Genomic DNA, 18,132 nt, shown 5'->3' on the forward strand with positions numbered 1-18,132 from the left:
GGGCGGAGGGAGGACAGACAGGGATGGGCAGGCCATGCAGGGAAGGAGGGGGGGACAGGGCTGGGCCGGGTGTCGGGGGGGGGGGGCGGGACAGGGCGGGGCCGGCTGTTGGGGGGGGGGGCGGAGGGAGGACAGACGGGGATGGGCAGGCCGTGCAGGGAAGGAGGGGGGACAGGGCTGGGCCGGGTGTCGGGGGGGGGGGGCGGGACAGGGCGGGGCCGGCTGTTGGGGGGGGGCGGAGGGAGGACAGACGGGGATGGGCAGGCCGTGCAGGGAAGGAGGGGGGACAGGGCTGGGCCGGGTGTCGGGGGGGGGGGGGCGGGACAGGGCGGGGCCGGCTGTTGGGGGGGGGCAGAGGGAGGACAGACAGGGATGGGCAGGCCATGCAGGGAAGGAGGGGGGACAGGGCTGGGCCGGGTGTCGGGGGGGGCGGGGCCAGCTGTTGGGGGGGGCGGAGGGAGGACAGACGGGGATGGGCAGGCCATGCAGGGAAGGAGGGGGGACAGGGCGGGGCCGGGTGTCGGGGGGGCGGGGCCAGCTGTTGGGGGGGGCGGAGGGAGGACAGACGGGGATGGGCAGGCCGTGCAGGGAAGGAGGGGGGACAGGGCGGGGCCGGGTGTCGGGGGGGGCGGGGCCAGCTGTTGGGGGGGGGCGGAGGGAGGACAGACGGGGATGGGCAGGCCGTGCAGGGAAGGAGGGGGGACAGGGCGGGGCCAGCCATGTGTGCTGGGGGGGCCGAGGGGGGGCCGCGATAATCGGCCCCAACGTGAGCACCCGCGACTCCGTTTGGGGGGCCCCCGCTGCGCCCCACCTTGTACTGGAAGCAGGCCACGCAGAGGTATAGCAGGTCGAGGAAGCGGCCGAGCTGCGGGGGGGGGAGCTCCGCAAACCAGCCGTGCAGCGCCCCCGGCTCCCCGTTCTTCAGCACCCACAGCAGGCAGGCCAGCAGGGTGCGGCTGGACTCCGCCGACAGGGCGCCGCCCGCGCGGGGGGGGCTGTGGGAGAGAGGAGGTCAGCGCCCACCCCGGGCCCCTGCAGCCGGAGCCATGATGTGTGGGGGGGGGACATCCAGCCCAGAAACCCCTGCCCCCGCCCCGCCCCACAGAAACCGTCTCCTAGGTCTGGGAGGGGAGTGGGGTCTAGTGGTTAGACGACGGGGGGGCAGGACACGGGTCAATCCCCGGCTCTGAGAGGGGAGTGGGGTCTAGTGGTCAGAGCAGGGAGCTGGGGGGGGCAGCGGGGTCACCAGGAAGGGAGCATCCTATCTCCAGCGACCGAGGTTGCTCCGACGCCCCGGCTGGCTCGAGGACCCCGCAGAGGATACTCACGGCTGCTGGCCCGGGGAGGGGGCTGGCCCGGGGGGCGTGAGGCAGGGGGGAGCCGGCGATGGCCATGGCCACCGACTGGCTAATGGTGCTGCTGTCGTGGTCCACGTCGTCCCTGGGCACGGTGACCAGGCGCCCGCGCGCACTGTGGTGCTCTGGGGGGGCAGAGCACAAGGCTGGGGCACGAGCCAGCCCCGGGGTGCCCCAGAGAGAGCAGGGCCAGGAGCGGAGGAGCTCTGCCGCGAACGCTCCGACCAGCCTGGCAAACCCCATCTCGCCCCGGGAACGCTGGATTCCCTCCCCGTGAGCCGGGGGACCGAGGGGGCCCCGGGCGTCTCCAGCTTTGTCTTGGTTCTGGCTACTCTAGCAGACGCTTGCGAGAGTTTGTGCGCGTCTGAGTCGGCCCAAGAACTCCTCCTGCACGGGAAGAGCCGCCCCCCTCGCCGGGCTGCCTCCTCGTCACGTAGCAAAGCCAGGGCTGGGCATGGGCGTGCCAGAGCGGTGGGCTGTGCCTGGAATGGGACTGGTTTCCAACCCATGGAGAGGGAGGGCTCTGCTAGCAGGCACCGTTCTCCTGCAGCACGGCCACAGGGGGGCAGCGATGGGCCAGCTATTACCCCACTGGGCCAGCAGGGGGCGGGGTGGAGAGAGGGCCAGCGTCGGAGAGCGTCTGTCTGTCCCTCCCGCCAGGGGGCCTGCTCCCCTCTCCCAGCTGCAGCGGCCATGGAGAGACGCTTCCCCCCGGCCCCAAGCTGCCGCGCTGAGCAGCCTGCACCCTGAGACCCCTGGCCAGCCCCGCCCCAGAGCCACGGGGTCACTGGAGAACAGGGCCGGGCCCGGCGGCTCTGGGGGCGAGAGCCAAGGTGGGAAGTGCCCTGGGCCCGGGAGAGCCTGGTGGAGTGGGGGCCACGGGGTGTCCTAACCTCTCCCTGCGGAGGGCGCGGGGCTGTGGTGGCACAGGGCAGCCCTAGTGCCCAAGGGGGTTGCCAGGGAGGCTCCTTGCTGGCCGGGGGGCAGCTGACGTGCTCGGTGGGGCTGGCTCAGTCTCTGGCTGTCAGTAGCCCTGGCTCTGAGCCACTCGCCCTGAACCGGCCCCTCAGCCGTGTCCCCAGAAACCTCGCCTATTACAGCGGGATCTAGCAGTTACCCAGGGGGTTGGAAGCAGGACTCCCGGGTTCTTACCCCAGCTCGGGGAGGGGAGTGGGGTCTAGTGGGTAGAGCGGAGGGGCAGGACTCCCGGGTTCTCGCCCCAGCTCGGGGAGGGGAGTGGGGTCTAGTGGGTAGAGCGGAGGGGCAGGACTCCCGGGTTCTCGCCCCAGCTCGGGGAGGGGAGTGGGGTCTAGTGGGTAGAGCGGAGGGGCAGGACTCCCGGGTTCTCGCCCCAGCTCGGGGAGGGGAGTGGGGTCTAGTGGGTAGAGCGGAGGGGCAGGACTCCCGGGTTCTCGCCCCAGCTCGGGGAGGGGAGTGGGGTCTAGTGGGTAGAGCGGAGGGGCAGGACTCCCGGGTTCTCGCCCCAACTTGGGGAGGGGTGTGAGGTCCGATGTGCAGTGGGGGGGGGGGGGCAGGGGCTGACCGGTGAAGTCGTAGAGCTGCGGCAGGGCGTCGGTGACGATGCCGAGGAGCGGCAGGTAGAGCCGGGCCACGTGTGCGCGGGCGACGGGGTCGGCGTACCGGGCGTCGGCGTCGTGGGTGCTCAGCAGGTTGTGCAGGGTGCTGATGGCCTTCTTGTGCAGGGAGAAGACGCTGGAGGGAGGACGAAGAGGGTGTGTGAGAAGGGGGGGCTGAAAAGGAGACTCCCCCCTGCTCTAACCACTAGGCCCCACTCTCCTCTCAGAGCCGGGAGAGAACCCAGGCATCCTGACTCCCTGCCCCTCCCCCCCCCCCGCTTTAACCACTAGGCCCCACTCTCCTCTCAGAGCCGGGAGAGAACCCAGGCATCCTGACTCCCTGCCCCTCCCCCCTCCCCAGCAAGCTCTGCCCAGCTGGATCCCGGGGGGCCGGGGACCCTGCTCACCCGTCGGCGTCGGGCTCCAGGACGAGTGCCAGCTCCGTCAGCACCAGCCCGGCCAGGAAGTGCTGGCGGCGGAAGGGCCCCGACAGCTCGAACATGCCGGCCACACGCGGGTCCGGCGCCAGGCTGGAGAAGGCCGAGCCCTGCGGGAGCAAGCGACGTGGGGCAGGGCAGGAAGGGGGCATGCGTGGGGCAGGCAGGTGGGGAAGAGCCGGGCCGGGGGGGGCAGATGCCAGGAACTGAAATGTCTGGACAGTGGCTCCCCCTGCCCCCGCCTGCCCCCCCCCATGTCCTGCCCCCAAGCCGGGGCTCCCCCCACACCGTGATGCCCTGGATGGCTCAGTGCTGAGCTCGGGGCGGGACCTCCCCAGGCTGCCCCCAACAGAGAGCAAGCTCCCCCAGGCCCAGAGCCACTGGGGTGGGGGGCGAGGGCTTTGGTGGTGGGTCAGTGACCCCCCATTGGGACGGCAGCGACCCCCCCGGGAGCCAGCTCTGGGCGTGGGCTGTGGCTCCAGGGGACAGCACCTGGGTGTGGGGCCGTACCTGGGCACAGGGGGGCGGGGGACAGTGCCATACCTGGGCGCGGGGGGACGAGGGGGGGCGGGGCCGTACCTGGGCGCAGGGGGACAGGGGGGGCGGGACCATACCTGGGCACAGGGGGACGAGGGGGGGCGGGGCCATACCTGGGCACAGGGGGACAGGGGAGGCGGGGCCGTACCTGGGCGCGGGGGGACGAGGGGGGGCGGGGCCGTACCTGGGTGCGGGGGGACGAGGGGGGGAGGGGCCGTACCTGGGTGCGGGGGGACGAGGGGGGGCGGGGCCATACCTGGGCACAGGGGGACAGGGGAGGCGGGGCCGTACCTGGGCGCGGGAGGAGCTGGGGGAGGGGCCGTACCTGGGCGCGGGGGGAGGAGGGGGGGCGGGGCCGTACCTGGGCGCGGGGGGAGGAGGGGGAGCGGGGCCGTACCTGGGCGCGGGGGGAGGAGGGGGAGCGGGGCCGTACCTGGGCGCGGGAGGAGCTGGGGGAGGGGCCGTACCTGGGCGCGGGGGGAGGAGGGGGAGCGGGGCCGTACCTGGGCGCGGGGGGAGCGGGGGGCGGGGCCGTACCTGGGCACAGGGGGACGGGGAACAGGGCCGTACCTGGGCGCGGGGGGAGTGGGGGGCGGGGCCGTACCTGGGCGCGGGGAGGGGCCGTACCTGGGAGGTGGCAGAGCAGGTGGAGGGCGAGGGGGAGGCGGGCGGCGAGAGGCGGTGCCAAGGCAGGTTCAGGCTCACGTAGTGCTCGTGGCTGCAGACGATGCGCAGGAAATCGAGGCGCAGCCCCCGCAGGGCGGCCGCATTCTGGGCGCTGGGCAGCCGGTTCCCGATCTGGGGGGGCGGCCAGTGAGGGGACGGCCCAGGAGAGCCCTGGCCCAGCTGTTCTCCTCCCCCAGCCTTTTCCTGACCATCCCCCCAGCCCAGCTGCCTCCCCACCCCCATCCCCGCACGGGGAGTTCACCTGCGGAACTCCCTGCCCCAGGACGCTCCAGGGGCAGAGGCTCCCGCCCGCCCAGCCCACCTGCTTGTAGTAGGTGCGGACGAGGCCGAAGACGAAGGTGCGGTCCATGAGGGAGAGCAGATCGTTGAGGAAGAAGGCCAGGCTGCTGTTGAGGCGTTCTGCCAGCCCCGCGTCCTGCAGGGACAAGGCCGGGGGAGGGTCACACTTGGGGGGGGACCCAAGGACACGGGCTCCAAGCAGCATGCGAGCAGCCAGCCCGTGTGGCCGAGAGCAGGCCGGGCTGGGGTGGAGGGACAGAGACAGACAGGAGGAACGCGGGGGGGGGGGGGGGGGTACGTTGCCAGCGGGGGGCGGACACACACAGGAGCGAGTGGCCAGTGGGGAGCAGGGGGTGCGGCCGACGGGGCAGGGCGGGAGGTTGGGGGTCGGGGGGGCAGGGGGTGCGGCCGACGGGGCAGGGCGGGAGGTTGGGGGTCGGGGGGGCAGGGGGTGCGGCCGACGGGGCAGGGCGGGAGGTTGGGGGTCGGGGGGCAGGGGGTGCGGCCGACGGGGCAGGGCGGGAGGTTGGGGGTCGGGGGGGCAGGGGGTGCGGCCGACGGGGCAGGGCGGGAGGTTGGGGGTCGGGGGGCAGGGGGTGCGGCCGACGGGGCAGGGCGGGAGGTTGGGGGTCGGGGGGGCAGGGGGTGCGGCCGACGGGGCAGGGCGGGAGGTTGGGGGTCGGGGGGCAGGGGGTGCGGCCGACGGGGCAGGGCGGGAGGTTGGGGGTCGGGGGGCAGGGGGTGCGGCCGACGGGGCAGGGCGGGAGGTTGGGGGTCGGGGGGCAGGGGGTGCGGCCGACGGGGCAGGGCGGGAGGTTGGGGGTCGGGGGGGCAGGGGGTGCGGCCGACGGGGCAGGGCGGGAGGTTGGGGGTCGGGGGGCAGGGGGTGCGGCCGACGGGGCAGGGCGGGAGGTTGGGGGTCGGGGGGCAGGGGGTGCGGCCGACGGGGCAGGGCGGGAGGTTGGGGGTCGGGGGGCAGGGGGTGCGGCCGACGGGGCAGGGCGGGAGGTTGGGGGTCGGGGGGCGGGACCCACCTTCTGGTGGCGGCTGGCGATCTCGGCGCTGACGGAGCCCACCAGGGCGGCGACGTCGTCCACGAAGCGGCTGGGGAAGCGGAGCCGGCGCGGAGCCGCCAGCTTCTCACCCTGGTGCAGGTGCAGGGCCATGCTCTTCACCTGTGGGCGGAGCCGCACGCTGGTGGGGGCGGGGCTTGGGGCCCAGGGGGCGGGGCCAGGAACCCACCCCCAGGTGACGGCAGCCGCCCGTCACCTGCCACCAGACCTGTGGCCTGAAGCCTCCCTCCCCAGCAGGTGGCCCCTCCCCCACCCCGGGGTGCCCCCAAGGGCAGGGTGGCTAGTGGGGGGCTGAGAGATGAGCCCCTCTCCAGGAGCCAGGGGCCGGGGCACTCACCAGCAGGCGGAAGAAGAACCAGGCCTGGTGCAGCACGGCCTCACGCACGGTGCTCGTGCTCACCACCCACTGCAGCGCCAGCTCCTCGTGCAGCAGCTGGGCAGAGACGGAGGCACCGTTACGGGGGGCATCAAGCGTCGTGTCCCCCCTACCCCCCCGCTGCTCTTGGACCTGTTCGGCTGATGGGGGCCTGACCCCTCTGCCTGCTGAGCTCATGCAGGCCCATCACCCTGGCGTCTGGGCGCTGCCCGCTCTGCAATCCCCAGTGCCCCCTCGGCACGGGGGGAAACCGAGGCCCCGGGTGGCGCTGGTTGGTGGCAGGCGGGGTTTGAACCCAGCCCCACGTTAACGCCTCCTCCCCCCGACTCGCCCCAGTGCCCGGCGAACGTGCTGAGTCGCTCCAGCCCCCTGGCCCGGGAACGGTTCCCCAGTCCCCAGGGACGCAGCGGGACCGGCGGGGTGGCTGCCCCCCTGCTGGAGGCCGTGATGCGGCTGGGAAAGGCGGCCCAGCGCGCGCCGGCGATGGAGCACGCGTGGGACAGCGGATGGACAGCGGATGGATGGAGAGGAAGAGGCGGGAGATGAGAAGCTAGCAGGCGAGTCTGGGGGAACCTGTTCGAAAGGAGACTCCCCTCCTGCCCCTCCCGGATTCTCTCTCTGGCCAGGGACCGCAGGAAAGAGTTTGGAGCGACCCGATGCCTGTGGGGCGCCTGCGGGATCGTCCCCTGGCTCGGACTGGATGTTTAACGGCCCCGGGCGGGCTCCGAACACTTCCTTGGCATTCGTTAACTCGGCCACGGGGCACCCTAAGTGTTAGCAATGGGGAAACTGAGGCACGGGAAAGGGCCGGGACGTGCCCAGTGCCACACAGGATGCAGGCTCCAGCCGCCCAGTACCCCAGCTCTAGCTGCTCCTAGCGCCCTGCCCTCACCACTAGCCCCCAGCACGGGGACAGAACCCAGGAGCTCTTGGAGCGTGACCCTCCACCCCCGTCTACTCCAGGTGGGCCCGTTTCCCTCCCGCCCTCTCTACCTTCTTGGCGGTCGGCCGGGTGGGGGCGGCGGGCGCGCTGGAGCAGCTCTCCAGGAAGGAGGAGAGGCGGTTGGCGCTTCGCTCGCTGGCCTGCGGGGGGCGCCGATGGAGGAGCGAATGGAATGAGAGGATGGAGCAGAGCAGAGACACGGATGCGAATCCCAACAGCGACCGAGGTTCCTCCCCAGCCTGGGGGCAGCCACAGACCTGGGCCGAGCCCCCCCACCCGGAGCCCCCCACCTCGACACTGCTCCGGTTCGACCCACCCCAGCGGGCATGCGGCGCCGCAGTCCCCGCCCCCCACCACCAGGGGGCAGCGCGGTGCGGCGAGGACTGGCCGGCGAGGGGCAAAGCCGAGCAGGGAAGCCAAGCGGAAAGGGGGGAGGGGCACCTGTTTGAGGTCGGCGCTGGAGCTGGGCGGGTTCCGGCGCAGCACGGCCTTGGGCCCGCCGGGGGCGTAGGCCGAGTTGACCCAGGAGTGCGAGCGGTCGATCGCCTGCGCGCGGCCGCCGGGAGAGAAAAGAGCAGCGAGAACCGTCACCGGCGGGAGGCAGAGTCCAAGCAGGGCCCCCCCGCGGCACAAGGGGACCCAGCAACACCAAGCGGGGAGGGGGAGCCGCGAGGGCAGAGCGGGAGGGGGGCCGGGTGCCAGGAGACCCCCCGGGGGCACAGCCAGCGCCGGCCTTACTTTGCTGGCCAGGATCTTCTGCACCTCGAGGTCCGGGCAGCCGGGCGTGGAGGCCAGGTCGGGGTTGCTGTTGCTGATGCTCTTGGAGCGCGCCAGGGTGAGGCTGGTGGGGGCGGGCGGTGGCGCGGGACAGGGTGGCGCACTGGACGGCAGCCCCGGGGGGCAGCACCGAGGCCTCTGGAACATACCCCCCCCCCCGGGGGTCAGCTTCTGAACCCCCTGGAGAACCCAGGCGGCCTGGCTCCTGGGCCCCCTGCTCTAACCACTAAACTCCACTCCCGTCCGGGGCCAGAGAGAGAACCCGGGGGTCCTAGTTCCCAACCACACTGCTCTAACCACTAGCCTACACTCCCCTCCAGGGCCAGAGAGAGAACCGGGGGTCCTAGTTCCCACCTGCCTGCTCTAACCACTAGCCTACACTCCCCTCCAGGGCCAGAGAGAGAACCCGGGGGTCCTAGTTCCCAACCACGCTGCTCTAACCACTAGCCTACACTCCCCTCCAGGGCCAGAGAGAGAACCCAGGGGTCCTAGTTCCCACCTGCCTGCTCTAACCACTAGCCTACACTCCCCTCCAGGGCCAGAGAGAGAACCCGGGGGTCCAAGTTCCCACCTGCCTGCTCTAACCACTAGCCTACACTCCCCTCCAGGGCCAGAGAGAGAACCCAGGGGTCCTAGTTCCCACCTGCCTGCTCTAACCACTAGCCTACACTCCCCTCCAGGGCCAGAGAGAGAACCCGGGGGTCCTAGTTCCCAACCACGCTGCTCTAACCACTAGCCTACACTCCCCTCCAGGGCCAGAGAGAGAACCCGGGGGTCCTAGTTCCCAACCGTGCTGCTCTAACCACTAGCCTACACTCCCCTCCAGGGCCAGAGAGAGAACCCGGGGGTCCTAGTTCCCACCTGCCTGCTCTAACCACTAGCCTACACTCCCCTCCAGGGCCAGAGAGAGAACCCGGGGGTCCTAGTTCCCACCTGCCTGCTCTAACCACTAGCCTACACTCCCCTCCAGGGCCAGAGAGAGAACCCAGGGGTCCTAGTTCCCACCTGCCTGCTCTAACCACTAGCCTACACTCCCCTCCAGGGCCAGAGACAGAACCCGGGGTCCTGCATGTCAGCCCAGTTCCCCTCCCCCGCTCTGCCCCCCTTCCCAAGGTTCCCCCAGAGGAAACTTTCCCGGGAGACCCCCTCCAGAGAGCAGCCCCCTCCCAGGGCGATCTACCCTCCCGTCGGCTCCTCCCCCGGGCCCCGCTCACCGCTCCCGGGCGGGGCCGGCTCGGCGGCGGGCAGGCGGAAGGCGAAGTGCACGTAGGCGGCCAGCACTGGGCTGTGGCCGTGCTGGTCCTGGCTGGCCTCCAGGCCCCGGTGGATCTGGCTCACCATGATGGCGATGGCCTCGAAGGCGGCACGGCCCAGGTTGACTGGGGGAGATGTGGGGAGGAGGGGGCTGAACTGGGGAGAGGGACCAGGCTGGGCCCCGGGAGCTGGCCGGGCACACAGGACCCCTGGGCTGTGCCGCTAATCACAGCCCCACCTGGTGCCTCAGTTTCCCCGTCTGGGCCAATGGCGGGGGCTCGGACACATGCACCCCGAGGCACAACCGGCCAACCCCGTCCACAGTGCCTGCCCTGTGGGGGGGTGCTGGGAGGGACGCGCCGCCTCTGATTGGCTCTCTTCCCCTCTGCCCCGCCTCCTGGGATGGAGCAGCCAATCGGAGCAGCTGCAGCGCTCTCCCCTTTTCCCTTCCAGGGTGGGCACCATTCCCTGGGGGGGGGGGTGCCAGCTCCTCCCCCCCTCATGACAGCTGGCCTGAGAAGGGGGAGGGCCCGGAGGGGGGCGGGAAGATCAGAGGTGGGGCGGCGGGGGCAGAATTCTCACCCCCCACGTTCTAGACTACAGGGGGGTTTCGGAAAAAGTGGCCTTTTTTGCACCAAATCTTTCCCTGCGTCCCGCCTGCCGCCGGGGTCTTTCGCAAGTAAATCCACCGAGCGCGGCAGCTTCCTCGACCGCGGGAAACCTCGTTTCACGGGGAGACGCCTTCTCCCCAGCGGGCTCCTTCGAAAAGGTGCCGCGTGCTGCAAACCGGGCCTTTTCGGTGCGCGTTCCGGAGCACGGGCTGGCGTCTAGACGCTCCCTTTCGAAGGAGGCGAGCAGCCAGGGCTTAGGGTGGCGCCCGTCTCCGGGCAGGTGTCTGGTCGGCCAAAAACCTTTTGTTTCGGGAACGTGGGTCTGGGGTCTGCCGGCCTCTGACGAGGGGGCAGCGACCAGACGGCAGCTGGTGTTTTCTCCTCTTTGGGGAGGTGCCCGAGGTTTAGGGAGGAGGTTTCCCAAGTGACCTCTTCCCTGGTTTACTTGGGGTGGCAGCGGATAGTCCTCAAAATCCAGGCATTACGATTTGGGGGGGAAGTGTTTGTACCAAAGCCAGGAGAGATCAGGTTTTGGGGGGCTTTTGTGGGCCCCCACCTCTGCATTGTGGAGAACCGCCTTAAGCCCGCCCCTGGCTGTTCTGCCCCCCACTAATTGGGGGGCGCGATCCCCATGGGGGTGCCAGGGGCTCCGATTGGGCAAGGCTGCCAAAGGATGGGGGGGCAAGGCTACCGCAGGGGGGCGTGTGCCGGAGGCTCCCTAACGGGGGGGCCAGCCCTTTGCGGGGCGGGGGGCACTCACCGATCTGCCCCCCGATGAGGGCGGGCGGGCCATGAGCAGCAGCAGCTTGTCCAGCAGCTGGTGGGCGTGGGTGAGGAGGGGCCCCAGGCCCGCCCCCCGCAGCCCGGCCAGGCTGGCCCGCAGCTGCCCTCCACGCTGCCCTCGGTCAGCACGGCGTCCCGCAGCCGCACCGGGAAGCTGCCTCCTCCAGCACGTGGCCCAGCGTGAAGAACTTGTCCAGGGCGGGGTCCTGCGGGGGGGGGGAGGTGGCACCAGGGGGCTCTATGCACCAGCAGCATCGCCCCCCCCCCCGGTGCCACAGGGCGCCCGGTGTCCTGGCACGGGGGAGGCCGCGAGCGGCACCGAGCGATGCCAAGGAGCCGGACGTTGGCCCGGAGCCTCGACCTCCCCCCATGATGCCACCTCTAGCACCCCCTCCAGTCCCCCACCCCACCGCTCCAGCCCCCCTCACCTGCGTGTGCACCGAGGACACGGCCCGCAGCTCCACGTGGAACACCCCCTTGTGGTTATCGACCCACTTCATGCCAGGGAGCTGCACCTTGCCGGTGGGGAGGGAGAGCCGTGGGAGCCAGGCCTCGGCCCTGGGTACCCACTCCCGGCCCCGGCCCCGCCCCCTGCCTAGGTCCCACCTCCCACGGGCAGAGGGCATGGACCAAGCTGGGATGCAGCCGTGCTCCCTCCCAGGATCTGGCCACACCGCCGTCCCCGTGACTCAGTTTCCCTGCTGGTGCTCAGAGGAAGGCGCAGGCCGGTCCCAAAGGGGGCTGGTGCCCCATTCCAGGCCTGGGTGAGCCCTCCCCCCGGGGCCTGAGTCCCGCAGAGCTGGGAGACGTGCCCAGGTGCCACGGAGCCACCCGCTCACTTACGTCAGGGGTGAGCACTGAGTAGCTGGGCGGGGGCTTCTCCACCGAGACGGGCAGGCAGAGGGGGCCGGTCCGCAGGCGGCCATGCTGCAGCAGGGGGACCCACTGGCGGGAGAGAGGGGAGGGGATGGGATGGGGAGCAGGACATGAGGGGGCACTGGGGAGGTTCCTGGGGCAGGGACAAGGGGGGGCCCCAGGGGTCGGGGCCATGCCCAAGAGGGAGAGGACAGAGGCTGGGCCGTGCCTGGGCAGCGAGAAGGCCCCGACAGCCCAGCAGGCCAGGCAGCCCCGACGGGCGGAGCGAGGGCCAGGCAGCCCCGACAGCCCCAGCAGGCCAGGCAGCCCCGGCGGGCGGAGCGAGGGCCAGGCCAGGCAGCCCCGGCGGACGGACCGAGGGCCAGGCAGCCCCGGCGGGCGGAGCGAGGGCCAGGCAGCCCCGGCGGGCGGAGCGAGGGCCAGGCAGCCCCGGCGGGCGGACCGAGGGCCAGGCCAGGCAGCCCCGGCGGGCGGAGCGAGGGCCAGGCAGCCCCCCCCGGCAGACGGACCGTGTAGCCGACGGGCGTCTCTAGCGGCGTGTTGGGCTTGGGCTGGCAGCTGACGTGGTAGAAGGTGAAGAGCAGGTGGTGATTGTCCGTCAGGGCGGGCGGGATCTGCAGCTTGAACTCCTCGTAGAACTGGGGGAACCTGGGGGGCCAGCGGGCAGTGAGGGGGCCCTGAGCCCTTCCAGCCCTGAAACCCCCAGCCGCTCCAAGCTGCTCCGGCCCCCCCCATCCCGGAGAGACTCACAGGCTGGGCCCAGCGCCCCCTCTGCCCAGACACCCTCAGACTGTACCGTATTAACTGAAATAGGCCCCCCAATCCTGCCCATTGTCCCACCCAGACACCCCCAGGCGGGTTACCGTATTAACTGAAATAGCCCCCCCAATCCTGCCCACTGTCCACCCAGACACCCCCAGGCGGGTTACCGTATTAACTGAAATAGCCCCCCCAATCCTGCCACTGTCCCACCCAGACACCCCCAGGCGGGTTACCGTATTAACTGAAATAGCCCCCCCAATCCTGCCTGCTGTCCCACCCAGACACCCCCAGGCAGGTTACCGTATTAACTGAAATAGCCCCCCAATCCTGCCCACTGTCCCACCCAGACACCCCCAGGCGGGTTACCATATTAACTGAAATAGCCCCCCCCAATCCTGCCCACTGTCCCACCCAGACACCCCCAGGCAGGTTACCGTATTAACTGAAATAGCCGCCACCCCCCAATCCTGCCCGCTGTCCCACCCAGACACCCCCAGGCGGGTTACCATATTAACTGAAATTGCCCCCCAATCCTGCCCCACTGTCCCACTCAGACACCCCCAGGCGGGTTACCGTATTAACTGAAATAGCCGCCACCCCCCAATCCTGCCCGTTGTCCCACCCAGACACCCCCAGGCGGGTTACCATATTAACTGAAATAGCCCCCCCAATCCTGCCCACTGTCCCACCCAGACACCCCCAGGCAGGTTACCGTATTAACTGAAATAGCCGCCACCCCCCAATCCTGCCTGCTGTCCCACCCAGACACCCCTAGGCGGTTTACCGTATAACTGAAATAGCCCCCCCAATCCTGCCCGTTGTCCCACCCAGACACCCCCAGGCGGGTTACCATATTAACTGAAATAGCCCCCCCAATCCTGCCCACTGTCCCACCCAGACACCCCCAGGCGGGTTACCGTATTAACTGAAATGGCTGCCCCCCACCCCAATCCAACCTCCTGTCCCTCTGCCCTCAGACACCCCTAGTCGAGTGACCGTATTATCTGAAATAGCCAGCACCCCAAATCCAGCCCACCTCCCCAGACAGGTTACCGTCTTAACTGAAATAGCCCCCCCCCCCCAAGTCCTCAACAGCCCTGCAGGCCGCGCTCACCGGTTGTGATACACCACTGCCGTGTAGGCCTCTTTCGCAAACTCGCTGCAGTTCGACTTGCCGAAGATCACCTGGCAAAGCACAACGGCGTCACACCAGGCGAGGGGCCAGGGGACTTGAACTGGGGCCACCCTGGGCTGGGGGAAGAGACGGGACAGCAACCCAACGGCGGGAGGGGGGAGAGGGACTATGCTGCCTAGGGGATTTAGGCACTAGGTGTGTGTCTAACCACCCTGGACTCTTGGGCCTGAATTTCAGAGTGCCCCATATAGCATCACCGAGCTGCCCCCCATCTCAGGGCCTGGGTTTCGGGTGTCTGGGGCTGGGCAGCCCTAAGGGGGCCAAACTCTCCAGCCAGGCCCCTGAAAATCCCAAGACTGGATGGAGGCTCCGAGCCCAGCAGCCCCTGGGTACCACACCCCTCCTGCTCCTGGGATGGTGCTTTGATGGGGGGCCCCACGGAGCCCGGGGGCGGGGCCACGGAGCCCGGGGGCGGGGCCACGGAGCCCGGGGGCGGGGCCACGGAGCCCGGGGGCGGGGCCACGGAGCCCGGGGGCGGGGCCACGGCTCACCGGCAGGGCCTGGCTTTGGTCCTCGCCTGCCATGAACTGCACCTTCACGGCGATGTTGCGCACCGAGCCCTGGCGGCTGCTGAAGTTGAGGCTCTGGGGGTAGACGTAGAGCAGGTTCCTGGGGGGTAGGAGAGAGGGGCAGGGTGTCACCGGGCCCCGGGAAGGCCCATTCCCACCTTGAGCTGAGCTGGGAACAGAGGCCGGGGGGGCGTGAGGAGCTGGGCCTGGGGGGCCCCCCGCGCTGGGTTCTCTCTGTGGCTCGGGGAGGGCAGTGGGGGCTAGCGGTTAGAGCAGAGGGCCCAGCAGCCAGGACTCCGTGGCTCTCTCCGTGGCTCGGGGAGGGCAGTGGGGGCTAGCGGTTAGAGCAGAGGGCCCAGCAGCCAGGACTCTGTGGCTCTCTCCGTGGCTCGGGGAGGGCAGTGGGGGCTAGCGGTTAGAGCAGAGGGCCCAGCAGCCAGGACTCCGTGGCTCTCTCCGTGGCTTGGGGAGGTCAGTGGGGGCTAGCGGTTAGAGCAGAGGGCCCAGCAGCCAGGACTCCGTGGCTCTCTCCGTGGCTTGGGGAGGGCAGTGGGGGCTAGCGGTTAGAGCAGAGGGCCCAGCAGCCAGGACTCTGTGGCTCTCTCCGTGGCTCGGGGAGGGCAGTGGGGGCTAGCGGTTAGAGCAGAGGGCCCAGCAGCCAGGACTCTGTGGCTCTCTCCGTGGCTCGGGGAGGGCAGTGGGGGCTAGCGGTTAGAGCAGAGGGCCCAGCAGCCAGGACTCCATGGCTCTCTCCGTGGCTCGGGGAAGCGAGCAGGCTCTAGCTGTGAGATCAATGGCTGCCCCCCATGCCCCCCCCCCACGCCAGCTGCAGGGAGCGCTGGTGAACACCTGTGGGCTGCCCTCTTCACCTCCCCTTGCCCCCCTGACGCACGCCCCTTTCGCAAGCGCCCTGCCCCGGCCAGGGCCCCGTGACCCAGGGCGGCCGGCAGGACGGGGCGGGCGCAGCGCCAGCTGCCAAAGTCTGCCTGGCGGCAGGGAGGAGACACTCACCAGACAGCCTGCCCCACTCCGCCCTCCCAATCCCACGTCTGCATCAGGCCATTGCCCGCCTGCCTGCGCCAGAGCCATGCGGAGCCTGGTGCTGCTGCTGGCGCTGCTGCCCCCCGGCCCGGCCCGGCCCCCCCCAGGGGCAGCCCCGCAGGAGGAGCTGGACGTCCTGGTGTACGGGGTGCTACAGCTCAGCCAGGCGCTGCACGAGACCTACAGCGCCACGGGGCAGCAGCTGGAGCAGGCCGGGCGCCGGCTCCGGCTCTGCCAGCACTCGCTGGGGGCCCTGTGGCACCAGGCGCGCCAGGCCCGGCAGGGGGCGGAGGAGCTGCGCGGGGAAGTGCAGGGGCTCAAGGTACCCACCCGCGGCACTGGAGGGGGGGGAGAGTGTTTATTCCTGGCTGTGTCACTTCTTCACGATCTCGGGGTCCAGTGCCATGCCTCAGTTTCCCCAACATTATGGCCGGGGCCTTTGGGTTAGTGCCGGCACAGCCCTAGGGGAGGCCAGCCTGGATCCTGGCCCTGGGGCCCAAGCAGATTTTGGGCATCTCCCACGTCACCCAGCCCTTCACCATCAGTCCGGAGAGCGGGGCAAGATTACCAGCCCCAGAGGGGGAAACTGAGGCACGACATGGCCTTGCCCTGCCCTCCGCAGCAGACCAGGGGCAGGAGGCGTTTGATGTCCTGTCCCGGGTCCCTCGCAACACCCCAGGGACGAGCCCCCCGGCCCTCTGCTCTCCCCCCGCCAGGTGGAGGAGCTGGCGCTGCGGCTGCAGACCCACGGCGGGACCCAGGCCCTCCAGGGGGCCCAGGCAGGGCTCCTCCTGCTGGCGGAGCGGCTGACAGAGCTGGAGCGGACGCTGGCCAGCCTGGCGCGCAGGGGTCCCCGGCACGGGGCGGTGGAGCTGGCTGCTCTCAAGGTAACGCCCGTTGGGATGCCCCAAGGGCCGGGCCCCAGGGACTCGCAGGCCAGATCTGCCCAGCCCCAGCCTGGGAGAGACGCTGACGCCTGGCGCGGGGGGGGGGGGGGGGGGTTAACCCAAGTGGAGCCAGGGGCGGGGGGGGCACCATGGGTCCCCTGGCCCGTGTCCAACCCGCTCAGCTCCCCCAGGTCTGACCCCCCTTGCCCCTCCCCAGATGCGCGTGGAGCAGCAGAGCCTCGCCCTCCGGGCCCTGGCGGGCTCGACCCAGCACCAGCAGCAGCGAGCGGCCCGCCAGGCGCAGCAGCTGGCCCGGCTCCAGGAGCAGGTAAGGCCCCGTGAGGGGGGTCGGGGGAGCTCGGTGCGGATGAGCTGGGGGCAGGCACAAGCTGCTACCCGAGGGGAAACTGAGGCAGAGAGGGGCCTAGCCCAGCTGGGAATAACCCATGTGTCCCAAAGCCCTCGTGCTAGCCACTAGCCCACGCTGCCTACGATCCATGGCCCTGGAGCCAGGGGGCAGAGCCAGGCCTGTCGGAGCCCAAAGCGTCGGCTCCCTCGGGCGCTGCCCAGGGTGGGGGAAGGGCAGCGTCCCAGCAACACCAGTCCCGCCTGGCTGCCCCACGGGCTCACCCCTCCCCCTCCTGCTGCCCAGCCCCCGCTCACCCTCCCCTCCTCCCCCAGCAGCTGCAGCACCGCACCAGGACATGAGCGGGCCCCCGGCGCCCCCCTGCCCCACGAGCACCCGGCCAGCCGGCCGCGGGACGGACGGGGCCAGCGTGACGAGGGGCCAGCGAGACGAGGGGCCAGGCGAGACGAGGGGCCAGCGAGACGAGGGGCCAGCTGGCGGCGGGTGGGTGAGGCCCCCCCCGCCCTGGGAAATAAAGCGACCCACCGGTACGTGTGTGGGGCACGTAGACCTCGCGGGCCGGGAACTCCAGGATCTCCTTGGTGGGCCGCACCCGGGGGTCCGGGTAGGGCTTGAGGTGCAGCAGCTCGGGGACAGGCAGTACGGGGGGCTCTCGGGCGCCGGCGAGATGTCCACCTTCAGCTGAGCTGGGAGGAGAGGCCGGGGGGCCGTGAGGAGCTGGGCCTGGGGGCCCCCCGCGCTGCCCGGCCCTCTGGGCGGGGCTCTGTGGCTGCCCCAGGCTCCGCCCCCGGGGGCCTTACTGCCGCGTACGGGCCCTCGCCCAGCAAGGCAACGTGTCCCCCTCCCCCCGCGGGACCCCTCGGTGCCCCCGCCCCCCCGCACCCCCACCTGTGACAGGCCGCAGGCGGCGCAGCAGCGAGGACGGGCGCCGCATGTCCGCCAGGAACTTGTAGAGATCCTCGTCACTGAGCCGGTCGCCTTCCTGCGTGGGGCCCGCGGGCGTTAGGGCGAGAAGAGCCGCCGCGTCGGGCCCCCGCCCCCAGAGCCCATGCCCCCCCCATCGCCCCCGCCCCCAGAGCCCATGCCCCCCCAGCCCCCAGAGCCCATGCCGCCCCCATCGCCCCGCCCCCAGAGCCCATGCCCCCCCCCCATCGCCCCGCCCCCAGAGCCCATCGCCCCCAGAGGCCATACCCCCCATCTCCCTGCCCCCCAAAGCCCTTACTCTCATTTCCCGCCCCAGAGCCCATACCTCCCTCATCTCTCCGAGCTATAACCTCTCCCACCTCCCCCTACCCACCCCGAGTCCATACAACCCTGTTGGTCCATACCACCACACTGACCTGGCCCCGATCCATACTGCCCCCAATCACCCTGCCCCCAAATCCAATATGGCCAGCCATACCCACAGCAGCTGCGCCCAAGTACCCCACCTCCATCCCCTAAGCCCTGCCCCCAACAGGGCCATGCAATCCCCACCGTGACCAGCAGGGGGCGCTTGTCACCTGCTTGAAGAAGTTGGTGACGGTGAGGGTGGCCGGCGGAAGCTGCCGAAGCTGCCCAGCTCCTCCCCGGCGCTGCCGCGCTCCAGCGTCCGCCGCTTGCGCTCTGCCCAGGTGCCCCTGCGCTCTGCCGGGACAGGAGGGGGGCGCTCACCACGGGCCGGGGGGCTCCACGGGCGGCCCAGCAAGCCCCAGGCACTGCCCTGGCTCCCCCACCCCGGGCTAGAAGATGATGGGTGTCTTGCCTGCCACTGAAATGCAGCCACCTCTGGGGTGGGGCCACAGCTGCCTGGCACCAACCTGCTGC

At 70.9% G+C, this 18,132-nt stretch overlaps 1 protein-coding gene across 1 annotated transcript in view; it reads right to left on the minus strand.

Moving 5' to 3' along the window:
* DOCK6 (dedicator of cytokinesis 6) overlaps positions 1 to 18,076 on the minus strand; it is a gene marked incomplete at its 5' end in the record, with an annotated part of 36,265 nt that extends 18,189 nt beyond the window's left edge. The window contains 27 exon segments of the mRNA XM_075916156.1: positions 812 to 995; positions 1,330 to 1,480; positions 2,899 to 3,068; positions 3,340 to 3,479; positions 4,534 to 4,704; positions 4,895 to 5,008; positions 5,907 to 6,047; positions 6,283 to 6,378; positions 7,315 to 7,404; positions 7,706 to 7,810; positions 8,003 to 8,113; positions 8,115 to 8,179; positions 9,256 to 9,420; positions 10,663 to 10,791; positions 10,794 to 10,847; positions 10,850 to 10,895; positions 11,118 to 11,204; positions 11,533 to 11,634; positions 12,075 to 12,213; positions 13,442 to 13,512; positions 14,014 to 14,295; positions 16,642 to 16,737; positions 16,787 to 16,959; positions 16,962 to 17,012; positions 17,215 to 17,308; positions 17,829 to 17,866; positions 17,869 to 18,076. Coding sequence (XP_075772271.1) covers positions 812 to 995; positions 1,330 to 1,480; positions 2,899 to 3,068; positions 3,340 to 3,479; positions 4,534 to 4,704; positions 4,895 to 5,008; positions 5,907 to 6,047; positions 6,283 to 6,378; positions 7,315 to 7,404; positions 7,706 to 7,810; positions 8,003 to 8,113; positions 8,115 to 8,179; positions 9,256 to 9,420; positions 10,663 to 10,791; positions 10,794 to 10,847; positions 10,850 to 10,895; positions 11,118 to 11,204; positions 11,533 to 11,634; positions 12,075 to 12,213; positions 13,442 to 13,512; positions 14,014 to 14,295; positions 16,642 to 16,737; positions 16,787 to 16,959; positions 16,962 to 17,012; positions 17,215 to 17,308; positions 17,829 to 17,866; positions 17,869 to 18,076 — 3,273 coding nt within the window.
* Positions 18,077 to 18,132: the final 56 nt, after the last annotated feature.

The sequence above is a fragment of the Pelodiscus sinensis genome, unplaced genomic scaffold, assembly GCF_049634645.1.
Source record: "Pelodiscus sinensis isolate JC-2024 unplaced genomic scaffold, ASM4963464v1 ctg90, whole genome shotgun sequence".
NCBI lineage: Eukaryota > Metazoa > Chordata > Testudines > Trionychidae > Pelodiscus > Pelodiscus sinensis.